The following is a 13,116-nucleotide window of genomic DNA, read 5'->3' as shown; positions in this document are numbered from 1 at the left end:
CTTTCCCCCCCTTCCTAAAGATTCCTGCTAAAGAAGATTCTTCTTTGCTTACTGGAAAAGATGACAAAATTCATATATTGAAGTACAATGTGGGAGACGTGGTCTGGTCCAAAGTATCTGGCTATCCATGGTGGCCCTGTATGATCTCAACTGACCCTCTTCTTCATAACTTCACAAAACTAAATGGTATGTTCTTTTGAGGAGGGGGAGTTATGGGGCATTTTTGCTTATTACACTATTGGCTTCAGGCAGTAATATAGAAAATAAAATACAAAAACAAGGGAAGTAAACAAATATCCTTTATTTGAACCATTTGTGTTGGTTTTAATTTTACAGAAAAGGTGGAAAGAATACAAGCTTTTAAAAGTGCACTAGACATTTTTAAAATATCTCCTTCCAATACAGTGATTGTCTCACCATTAAGGATGTGATTTCTTTATGGCGTATCCATGTGGCTTCATTTTGTGTGTTAACTTTAGCCCATTACTGTTCAACACTCTTCAAAACCATATACCCTTTTGAATAGAGGAAGATTATTTATGACCTTTGCAAGATCATTCCTAAAGACCAAAATAGCTTATTACTTTTTTGAATGATGTCATAGGTATGAGAAGTCATTACTTCTATACTGTCTTGAAAGAAGCAAACTTGGATGTGGAACAATTCATATGTTTATTAATTATGTAACCTGTTTCAAGATGGTTTTGCTTTAATTAATTAATAAGCCTACACATTCAAAATGGATGATGTAGGCTGGATTCACACCATGCTAAACCATAGTTTGCTTTATTAGCTTGTTGAACAAGCTGCAGTTTTGCTGAATCCATGCATTCTGTTAAGCCAAGATCTAATTTACTACCAGAATGGCTGGCTTCATGCAGCTCAGTAAGCCAAAATTTATCAAACAGTTTTATGTTATAGTATGATATGTGGACTGCCTTTCTCAACCTGGTCGAAATGGTTGGACTTCAACTCTCAGAATGCCACATCCATCCTGGCTATTGCTAAGAATACGGAAATCCACACATATGTAGGATCCAAGCTGGTATTGAACAATATTTACTCAGTAAAAATATTGGGAAAATGTATCTTCTGACCATCAAATGTTGTTTAATCTTTACATATGACTCTGTTAAGATAAGACTCTAAATTAGTTAAGTATGCTTTCTATATTTTCAGGACAGAAGAAGAGTTTTCGCCAGTATCATGTACAATTCTTTGGGGATGCCCCAGAACGAGCTTGGGTGTTTGAAAAGAGTCTTGTACCGTTCAAAGGAGAAGAACAGTTTGAGCAATTATGCCAAGAAAGTGCAAAGCATTCCATTACCAAAGCAGAGAAAATAAAGGTAAAAATTGTATGTCAACATAGCTGCTTGAGTATTTCAAGAAGTGCAGGAAAACATTTTAGTGATATCACAGCATCCACCACTCTTTTAAAAAAACAAACAGATTTTTCTTCCATTCTTAGGGGACAATCTGTTGCTAATAGCATTTTGTTATGCATTGGTATTATTAGAGGAAATGATATTTTTCAAAGTTCACTAGATAGGGCTTTTCTTTTGTTAGTCTCAATTACCTCTTTTTGATGTTTTCCTTACAGATGTTAAAACCTGTTTCAGGCAAACTACGTCCCCAGTGGGAAATGGGTGTCAAGCAGTCAAAAGATGCCTTGTCCTTGACAGTGGAAGAAAGGAAAGCTAAGTATAACTTCATTTATGTTAGGGGCAGACCACTTCTCAATCCGCAAGTGGCAAAAGAAGCAGGACTCGTTGTTAAGTCTTTGGAAGAGATGGATAAAATTTATTCCGATGAAGACCTTTCTCAGACTTTGAAATCAAGCAAAGAATATGATGTTCCAGCCAAAAGGGGGAGAAGAATAAAGTTGCTTTCCACAAATGAATCAGAAGAATTCATCAAACCTGTTCAGAGTATCACTTCTGAAAAAAACCTTGAAGAGAGAGAAATCAAAGGAGGCACAGGGTCCCCTTTCAGTAGGAAGAAAGCAGTCCCATATGCTGCAAGAAACCGAAAGGGAGATGGAGTTTCTCAGTTCTTGGTTTTTTGTCAGAAGCACAGAGATGAGGTTTGTGCCTTCAGAATTTGTATCATGGCATTTAACTCTTTGCTACACATTTCTTTTTCAGGTGTCTGAATGTGTCCCTTAGATTCTTAAGGCATGAAATCTGTTTGTCCTCCTCTTGTTCACTTAAACTCATTCATCCATGTTCCAGGAAGGTCCATCATAATTCATAGGGCTTACCTGATGTTCTTGAGGTAGTAAATCTGTGAGTTCGTTTAAATCGAGAGAGAATACCTTGTAATAGCTCTATCAAAAATTATTCCAGTGTTCCATTTGCTTCTCAACACCATCCCTTAAATATTTTAATTTTTGGAAGATCTGTGTTTTTATATGCATGGACTTAATCAAATGGAGGGGTGATAAGGTCTCAATTAAACTAGTGGGAAACTGTTTCTAACAGTCTTACTTGTTGCAGCCAAATTAGAAGAAATTGGAAAACAATAACAATTGGATTGTAATCTGATTTAGAACTCATCCTTACTTTGGCTGCTATTCTACAAATGGTCTTAAAGATGAATCTGTCTTTCAGACTCCATTTCCATGATGGAGTCAGCAGGATGGTTAATTGTTTTTCACCAGCAAAACAAATCAGATGTTGATCCTTGTGTTTGTGTTGAAGCCATAACTCATTTAATCGAAGTGCCTTTGAAGAAAAAACTGGTTAAGATATCTGCTTGAATTTCACATGTTAACAGTGGAAAGCTGTTGGCGATAAGGGTTAACAGTATATAAAAGCATTTGTGATGCTGAGTATGGTTAGACACACTGGTTATTTTTAAAACAGAACAAATCAGAATTACAGTCTGCGTGGTGCTCACACTGGGGAGTGGTGTTTAGGGAGAGAGAGGGAGGAAGGTCTTAAAAGCCTATAAAGGCAATCATTGAACCCTGCCAGCTGACCTTGACTGTTGGTTGCACTTTCTATGACTCCAGAACATCTAGGAAATAAAGCTCTTCTCCATGACCAGGTTACTGTTTTTCTACTGCAAGAGAAATTGACCTGGAACTTTATATCTGAGAAAGGATATAGTCAGACGCTGCCTCCTCCCTTACAAATATATCCCCTCCCCCCCTCCTGTGGTGGCTCCACATGAGTCCTACCAACCTGTGTAGCCCCCAGGACATTCATTGGGGGCTCACCTTGCTCTACACCAGTGTTTCTCAACTTCGGCGGCTTTAAGCGGTGTGGACTTCAACTCCCAAAATTCCCTAGCCAGCCTGGCTGGGGAATTCTGGGAGTTGAAGTCCATACATCTTAAAGTTCCCGAGGTTGAGAAACACTGTTCTACACTCACCTAGGGAATAATGACCAAGGTAAGGCAAAAGTTTAATCAGTTTATATTTTGCTTGTAAATTGGGAAATAAAAGGATTCTTAATTATACACTCAGTTGGACGAACTGCTAGAATGGAGGAAGAGCACTATTAATTTCCAACTGTAGGATTTTACTAATATTAACAAATCTCTTAGACGTTAGGAGTAAAGCTCAAAGATTTTCAGGCAAGGTTTGTTTGCTTATTAAAAATCAGCAAGATTACTACTTATTGATGCATTTCAGGTTAGCATTATGAGTCTTAGGCTCCTAATTTTCCCCTTTCTTTCTGTGATTTCAAAAATGATTTCAGAACTGCTGTCATCTTTGAAAACTCCTGGCGAACTGGTGAGGAGCTGGGAAACTTGAGCAAACATGATCCCAGCAATATGAAGAGGGGCAACCTGGGAGACTACAGACCAGTTAATGTATTGGGCGCTTGTACTAGAACAGATTTTCTAAAAATGAATGCTGTTGTTATCAGCAGGAGCTAGCCTGGATTTGTTAAGTCCAAGTGGTGTCCTTGTATGATAAAATGACTAGTTTGATAGACCAAAGGAATGCTGTGGATGTAGCATTCTTTGATCTCAGTGAACCTTTTAATAAGGTCAGTTAAGATGTGTTTGTTGACAAGATGGTTAAATGTGGAATAGAAGATTCTGTGGCCCACTAGATTTGGAACTGATTAAGCAGCCACACCCAAAGGATGGTCATACATTTTTCTGCATTGGCCTGGAAAGAGTTATAATCCCCCAGGTATTAACCCTGGCCTAGTACCATACAGCATTGACCTAGAGGATGGAGTGGGGTACTTAACAGATTTGCAGAAGACACTAAGCTTGGGGATTGGCTAAACACAGTTCAAACTTACCTCAGCTGGTTTGAACAACAAATCTACTAGGCTGATGTTCATCTGTGACAAGTAGCAGGACCTGTACTGTCTGGGTAGGAAAATTCAAATGCATAGGTAGAGGACTGGGGAGACTTGACTTGGCAGTGTATGTGAAAAGGATCTAGGACTACTAATAGACTACTATCTTATTACAAGTACTAATAGACTAACATCTTAATGTGAGCAAGCAGTATGATGCAGCACTAAAGAGGCCAGTGTAGTCTTGACCTGCATTAACAGAAGCATTGCACCCAGATCATGAGAGATAATAGTTCCATTTTAGTAGTATTTGCAGCACTATTGTCTAAAAGTAATATGGAGTTGATGGAACCAGATCCAGATGAGAAGAATCAGGATAATAATTGGTGTGGAAACCAGACCCCATGACAGATGGTTGAAGGAGCAAAAGAAAAGACTGAGGCAAGATAATATAGTGGTTTGCAAAAGTTTAGCTGGCTGTCATGCAAGAGAATGCAGATTTACTTCATGTTGAATAGTTGTTTAGTACTTTATAATAATGAAACTATACTTTTGAGATTTTTACATACCTTATCTTAGTGTATTAGACTCAGTTTAATGGACCATGTGAGAGAAGGGCATGTCCATGAAATCCAAAAGTCCATTAAATCTACGTTAACATAATTTGCATGAATTGTCATTTCCACAGTTCCTTAATTGACATAAATGGCTTCACTCACAGTAACACTTTGATTTAACAGAGAGCCCCACAATTTTTCCATTTTCCCATTAAACAGAAGTGAATGAAAAATATGTCTATATCTGAAGTCCTCTAAACTGAAATCCATTCAATCAATGTATCTCAATTCTGTATCTTTACTAATTACTAAAGGTCATTTTAGTACCTGTTTCAAAATGTCTTCTTTTTAGATAGGCCAAGGATTTTGTATATGAACAAAATCAGCCCTTAACTGCTATTACATATATGTGACTGGAGAACAATCAGATTTATTCCTACTTACCAATAGTCTTCCTTACTTTTTTCCTTATGGGTAAATTCTTGGTATTAATAAATGATCTTCTCATATCTTCAAGATATCCTAAAGTAAGCAGAGATGCCGGTCACAGATGCTGGCGAAACGTTAGGAAACAAAACTTCCAGAACACGGCCTCACAGCCCGGAAGACCCACACCAGCCTAAGCAGAGATCATCATTTCTTTTTTTAATATAGATAATAATCCCCCTCACAAGTTCTTTTCTCTCTTTTCTCTTTGGGAACAGCATGGAGGAGAATGTGAGATGGAAAAAAAAAGACTATATTGGAACATGCAGTTTTTGAGTTGAACAAAAAGCACAGTTCTTACTGTAAGGATTACGGAAGCATAATTCTCCAATGCAGAAATCCATGCATAAAATTCTTAGTGAAAATATTAGTAATTACATCCCTGATATTAAATCTATGGATGATCATATTTAGGTCTCCAGAAATTGTAGGAACTCTTCTAAGTGAAATGTAACTTTCACTAACATAGTTAGGAAATCTAATAACCTCTTATTAGATGTACCTGTATAGGCTGTAGGCAGGCAGTCTAATCAAGTGTACTTATTAAGGTGTTTTGAGGCTACAGTTCTTATAAACTCTCCACTGGCCATGATGACAACCTGATTGGAGGGCTTCAGGCTGTCTATCATTGATACAAATTATACTCACCGTATAGATTCCTTTGCTTTTTTATAATGCAGTGGCTTAAACCCATTTTCAAACATGAAATGACTATTATAATCAATTAAAGGTTGTTCTGAAATCATAAAGCATTAACCCTGTGCTTCTTTAGCCATCATGACGTTTTTCTCACTTTTCACATTCTAGAACTGTTCTACCATATACATCTCATCTCACATTGTTATCAACTGAAAATAAGGATTTTTATTTATTGAGAATCATATTTCACATTCAATTGACAAAGTCTAACCACTGCCTCTGTGATTCACCCATCTGCTCAAATATAAAGGAGACATTGATTATCAGTGATAATTCTCCTTGCAGAAAGATTTGGTAATTCAGTTGTTAATTTAAGAGAGATACTGAAAAGTCCAGCAAATAAAGAATAAATATCTACTAGGTCTTCTGAATCATGGCTTATGAGCATGCATATTCCCTCTTCTTAAAACTAAAGACAAACATTGAATGCTAAAGCATCTTTAATAGTTATACTCAACTTTTTGCAAGAGTCAGAATGCCTTGAGTAGAAATTGATTACTTAAACAATTGGCCACCCATTCCTATTTCTTTATTCAATTCACAGTTGTAGACCAAATTTACAAAAGAAAGATAAAATGTGCCTTAGAGTTGGAACATAGTTATAAAAGCCAGACAGAATGAAAGAAAACTAGCATTCTTACTGGGAACAGAGTATTTATCTTGCCGGATGCCTGTCTGTTTTCTAAAATGTAATGTTCCATTCTTCATGGAACCTTTTTCTCAGTAGAAGCTGCAAGACAAGGAAACTCATCCAGCGTAGTCTGGATTATTTGCCAAGTGGGAGCAGCAAATAATTGCTGTGAAGGATAATCTGGGCTCAGTGAAGAATGCTTTTTCTCTTTGGTTTGTATGCTTTCAGAAGCCATTCATCTCTGGTCTCTGGTTCTTTCAGTTCATGCTTGTCTTGTTCTGTAGAATTTGCTACAGCATGATGGTGCTTTTAGATGTACCATGTGTGGTTATCTGCCAGTTGCAGGTGTGGTTCATGATATTGTTTTTACACATCTGAAATCAACCCATTGCCATTGTTTTTCAGCTGAAGGTTTCATTGTTTGTCAGGAATAATCCATTATATTAAGGAAAACAGAAATGCAGTCCATAAGGTGTGCAGAAGATCTTGGTCCTATAGGAGGATAAAATATTTTTAAAAAAAACTTGGAAAAAACTTTAAAAATAGACCATTTGTCTTAGCTAAGTAGATGCCTTAATGTTTGTTTGTTCAGGTGATTGCTGAACATCCAGATGCCTCAAGTGATGAAATTGAAGAACTGCTGGAGTCACAGTGGAACATGCTTAGTGAAAAACAGAAAGCACGCTATAACACAAAATTTGCCATAGTGACCTCTCCCAAATGTGAAGAAGACACTGGTAAACGTAAAACTGTGCTAGTATACTCTAACTAAGTTTAATATTTGTAGTCATGTTTAATTAAGCACACAGTTCAAAACTTGTAGGGAGGAGCAGCCTTTACTGTCCTCTGTTTCTAATTTTGGGATGTTGTGCTGATAGCAGTGAATGCAGTCTTTTTTTTTTTTTTAAACAAAAGTCAATAATGTCTGCATTTCTTGGTCATTGTTCTGCAAAGTTGCTCTGTGTAAATCTATTGTAGATAATGCTGGTTTCTCATTCCCTTCCTGTCTCTAAGCAGCTGCCGTGGGTATCGCTGTCAACAAAGTGGGAATTATGGAAATTGAAAGAAATGAGTCTAGAATTGAAATTAAACATTCGCTTTAAGTGTAATTCTTGTTCTTAAAATTGAAGTGGAGGTTGTAATCTATGTCCCTTTGTTTACAATAATTAAGATTGTTGATATGCGAAAACATCCAACACTTACGTTTCCAAGACAGGCTAATGGTGGAGAATATTATTAGAATCTGCAGGAATTTGGCCAGATCTCCATCTTTTATAAAGCATTTAGCTTAATATACTGATAGTTTTAGTTTTGGAATAGTTAATAAGCCTAAAGGCGCCCCCCCAAAAAAGATAAAGCCATATTTTTATTTCTCAGTAATATTATAGTCTGTGTAACTGTTGGATTATTAAGAAATTTTAAGATATCAGGTTGCTGCTTTGGACAATGAGAAGAATGAGAGTGTGTTGGAAAGGTTTCTCAATTTTGGACAAAATGTATTAAAATTATAGTCTTGTTATCTGTGTGTGAAACGACATCTTGTGGGACAATTTGTGGGAAAGTTAAATGCTTTGTCTCAATGTATAAAATATTTGGGTGTCAATTTTAAAAACAAACAACACTACACAACATTCTGTATCTCTCAAGGTTCATCACAGAAGAGTATGAGCAAGGCCAAACGTAAAGTGTATCAAGGATCACGTAAAAGAAGATCAAGATCCAGAAGTAATTTAAATTTGTGCTGTGTAATATTGATTTTAAACTAAGTAACCCTTAAGTGTGCCTTTCATGTAACTGCTCAATAATACTTTTTCTCAGATGTTGTGCTCCTTCAGTTTTAGCATTTTTATGGATCTTGAATTAAATACTTGAGTGCTGTAGTACAAAATTCTGTTCAGCTTTATGGTAGTTTCTTCTTACAATCCAATTAAAATGAATATTGCTTCCTCAGTTTGGATACCATCTATATAAGATGACTTTCAGACTTGGGCACATTTAGGAATCTGTGAAAGACCATTATTGCATGCCCATATAGTTCATGTCAATATCAAAACTTAGCATATGTAATAGCTATTCCCAGTAAATTTAAACTTCATCATTGGCATGTGGAAACTAAGAGTTATCCACAAGTTCTTAAAAGAAACATGTTATAGGATAACAAGATCTATCTTGAGGCTTGAACATTTAATTACCAAAAGAAGAATCTTGATTTTCAAAGCACTTGAATGATGTTCTGTGGCTCCATATTAAGTGTGGCAATTTGGTTCCAGGCTAAAAAGTATAGTTGAGGAATAATAAACAGTAAATAGAAAGTTTTGTTATAGTTGAGTAGATTCAGACTGTTAAGAAGTTAGCTTTGGGGTAGGGTGGGAGTAGAATATATATATACCAAAGGAGAATTAATGAAATAGGTTGTTTAAATTGGTTGGTGATCTTGTGTCTTAGAACTTGTAACATGGAACTTTATTATTTCAAATGGGTTCCACCCAGACCTGCTGGTTTCAGATATAAATATGCAAGATACTTAAAACTCATTTTTTAGTCTTTGTCTAAAATGTTTTCTCCTGGTCTTTGTATGAAAGAAATTCACATGGTACATGTATTGCTATATGTTTTCCAAACCATGAGGGTAATGGTCTATCATGTAGTGATCTCGGAGAATAGGATAATTGTTTTACATAACATAAGGGTTCTTCTTAAAAGAAGTTACTTCAAAGCAAAACTTCTGGATCTGATTGTAGATCCTTTAGTAAACTGAAACTGGAAACTAATGTTAATGTACAGATAGATAGTAGTTTTTTTGTATATAAGATGAGCTATGATAGGTTTGTACTGTAAAGCTATTTTAATAAGAGAAGTTGTGAATTGCAAGATGTTTAGGGGTAATCAACATTATCAAACTGTATTAGTACAGTAATGTAACTACATTGGTTCAAGATAATTTCTAAATGAGCTTTAGACTTTTTTCATGTAAGTTTCCCCATCCCCACTCCAAGGTAACTTACATGGAAATAAAAGGAAACCTGTAAAGAGGACAAAGAAACCCACAGAAGATTTTGAAGTTCAGGAAGCATCTAGAAAAAGGCTCAGAATGGATAAAAAGAATTATCAGAAGGTAACTATGTTGTTGACTTATTTGGGTGTGTTGTAGTGGCAACAAACATGATTATTTGGCTTTGTTTTATCAAAATGTCTATAATATTCTGCTTCACTGGAGCAGATGAATTAATTATGAGTGGTTGACTAGAGTGCATCTTAAAACACTGAAATGTACGATGCCCATGAAAGCATCTTCTACTATTTCATATCTTACATCTGTGAGTCTGTTTTCTGAATCTTTTTTCCATAATGATAGGAGAGGTGCTGGTGAAAAGCTAAGAAAGATAATCATCTCCATCTAGGAATCAGATGTCTTTCATCTGAAAAAGAGTATAAAGTGCCCTTTCACCTGTGCTTTTGAGATGCCAGTCATTATATATTTTTTTTCAGCTGTGAACTAGTTGTATATTTGCATTCAACATTCCACACGTTTAAGGGCAAAATTGATTAACGGGTGGAAGCAACAATTCATGTGTGTTTCCAGAAACGTGAAAGAGCCAGTAGAGTATGCTGTATAGATACCCTCATTTTAACACCTATTTTGTAATAAGTTAGTGAGCTTACATGCAACATTATTTTATGGTAAAATAAAGAATGTTTTTCTTTTTTTATTTTACCATAAAAATACACAAGCAGGTTATGGCAACTATAATTAAAAGAAACATGAACATTAGGTCTTAAAAAGCTGATTCTTTACTTCAGCTAGTATAAAGTAGTTATGTCTTAGCATGCTGTACTGGCATTACTATTTGGTTATCAGTTTTAATGAATTCCTGAGTAGACTGTAGCTTCCATTCATATATTCATCTTAATCTGTGGAAAACTCAAACCCCCATGTGTTCAGACAAAAGGGAGGGAGATTTTTGTTAGCTTGAACATGGGTACACTTCTCAGTATGTTCCTGGACTTTGCCTTTTTCATCCCTTGGATTGCTCAGAAATGCCAGCACATGTTAAACGTGATTTCTTAACACTGGTCTTGCAGTTGCTGCTGAGTTCTCAGAGGCATTGTGGCTGTTTTGAGTTGCAATTGAGCAACATCTTTATGGCCTCAGCCTTTAGCTCTGATCTCTCTGACTAGATTTCTCAAAGCTATTGTTCATGAGTAAGAGATTTGTCCTTTTTTTAGTTTAAATACATGCTCTTGCTATTCTTAAGTGGGTCCAAAATTTGCAAAATGATTTCTTTGACTGCCTTTTAATTTCAAATAGGTCTACAAATCTATTTGTAGTATTTGCACAAGAATTGTTTAGTCATACAGTAATTCACTATAGCTAGGGCTTAGTCAAGATGTTATTTCTATGAATAATTCAAATAGGGATTTGGAGAATGGGTTCCCATCCATCTTGGCCTCCTGTGAGTTGGCTCTTTGACAACTACTATTATGGTTGGGATAATCAAGGCAGATACACTGTAGCTGTAGCCCATGTTGAGACCAGTAGAAAAAACTGGGTTCCTCCTGTGGTTCCTGGTGAAGCTCTTAATATTTAAGTGAAGGGGGTGTCAGATCCAATTAGGTGTCCCTCCAGTATTTTCTTTCCCTCCCTCTGTACCAAAAACGTAAGTGTATTTTGTATATCCTGCTTGGCCTCATCTTAACAAAAAGATTCATCACATTCCTCAAAATCAGAGGTTTATTTATTTATTAAACCTATTGATCTATTTACCGTTATATATAATTATGAACTGAACTCTATTCTTTCTGTTCTGGCATCATCGACAGCATCACTGAGCGTGATCATAGTGGATTACATGAAGTGTTTCCCTTCTGAAAATAGCCATTGTTATTCCAAACAAATACTTTTAATGACAGAAACTTTGGGGTTGGAAACAAAATGTTTTCTTTATCTACAACTGAGCCAATATTTGACTCGGTTAATGCAGGTTCTTCTGTTCCAGGCTTAATTCCCATATTCCTTGCCTTACTTGATGCCGCTTTCTAATAGGATAAAGACCATGCTACGTGAATCTTAGCCCTGGTAATTAAACAGATAATGTTATTTTTCTTGGCAGTAGTATAGAAGCTGTTTGTCTTGATACTGCCTTCCTGTATCTTTTTTTGAGTTTCCAGTCTAGCCTACTGCCCTGGGGTTTCCCAGGGATCTCCCATCTAAATGTTAACCAGATCTGACCCTACTTAGCTTCTCTCGGATCAGTCAGGTTTGGCTAGACCCTGCCACCTGCTATGACATTGCCAAAAAATCTTGGCAAGGTCTTATCAGCATGCAAACATCAGGACTGTATCTACAGGATGCATCGAGACCACAGCAGTAAACTGTATCCTTGTAAAGGAATCTTACAAATTCCATTCTGAGCCTGTTGATTTACAGCTTCAAACTGAATGCTGTAGGGCATAGGAAAAATGTCCTCACCCTTTTAGTTGTCAATTTTTAGGCCTATATGTTAATTTTTTAAATGAGAAGAATAATCCTTATCCCCAAATTCAGAAAAGCAAAGTAATATTTAATTATATTTACTGGCAATATTGATTGAAAGAGTCTGTCAGTGCCAGGATGAAAAATTAAAAAATGCTGCTATTGACCAGCCTTAGCAGTTTTAAGGTCAGCGTTAATTCCAAACAAGTAACCTTTGGCTATTGCCTAACTCATTTCAAAGACACTCAGTAAATATTGCCACTTATTACTGTACTGGGTGTATCATCCCAACAAGACATGCAATTAAATTTGGTTGATAATTTCCACCAAATTGTTTTTGAAGGATCAGCCATTCTATTCTTATAAGGAGCAGTACACCTTTTCCTTTCACCTTCCTTAAGGAGTAAGTGAGAAGATACACCACCTATCAAGTCTGATGTGATACATTGAAAAAAATATGAATCTTTCCCAATTTTCCACAGGATGAAGTGAACTTTCATCCAGATGTTTCTTTTCTACCTAAGGTGATCTCTGTCTTTTGTATTCTTCATGATATTGTCCTAACAATCTTCACTTTTTCCTCACTGTAACTGGAGGTACCATGTTTACTTTTTACTTGTTCCAAAACACCCTGTTTTGCAATATTCAAAGATTTGTGGTCTGACATCCCCTTAGGCTGTTGCTTGTACATGGCAGGGATTATTTTACTGCCGTACAGATAGGCTTATCAACCCTTCTCCTTGAAACTCAGGTCTTTTCAGTGGAATCTCACTGCCAGATGTCTGTAAGCTAGCCATGAGGTCCCAACCATTGAACCTGGTCCAGCACTCTCAGATGGGTTTTAGGAGGAGAAGTGATGGTACTTTTGAAGTGGCAATGTTTTTTTCTGTACTTCCGCACTCTGCCTGCTCTGCTACTGCTGAATAAAGCTTGCTGATTACTATGCTCGGAAACCGTGAATTAGGATAGGCTGTTTTATCTGTAATTTTGAGTAGTCACCCCAACTAC

General features: G+C 36.4%; 1 protein-coding gene across 5 annotated transcripts in view; it reads left to right on the top strand.

Moving 5' to 3' along the window:
* Positions 1-13,116, top strand: part of NSD2 (nuclear receptor binding SET domain protein 2) — an 84,288-nt gene that overhangs the window by 26,469 nt on the left and 44,703 nt on the right. For all 5 annotated transcript variants that reach the window (XM_088139428.1, XM_088139429.1, XM_088139426.1 and 2 more), the window contains 6 exons: positions 21-186; positions 1,180-1,346; positions 1,601-2,083; positions 7,228-7,372; positions 8,283-8,360; positions 9,632-9,750. In XM_088139428.1, coding sequence (XP_087995554.1) covers positions 21-186; positions 1,180-1,346; positions 1,601-2,083; positions 7,228-7,372; positions 8,283-8,360; positions 9,632-9,750 — 1,158 coding nt within the window. The remainder of the gene's footprint in view (positions 1-20; positions 187-1,179; positions 1,347-1,600; positions 2,084-7,227; positions 7,373-8,282; positions 8,361-9,631; positions 9,751-13,116) is intronic.

The sequence above is a fragment of the Python bivittatus genome, unplaced genomic scaffold, assembly GCF_059951505.1.
Source record: "Python bivittatus isolate LINGU-HERP-01145 unplaced genomic scaffold, Pbiv_v1 ctg000210_np1212, whole genome shotgun sequence".
NCBI classification, from domain to species: Eukaryota; Metazoa; Chordata; class Lepidosauria; order Squamata; family Pythonidae; genus Python; species Python bivittatus.
This window is presented reverse-complemented; position numbering and strand designations above follow the sequence as displayed.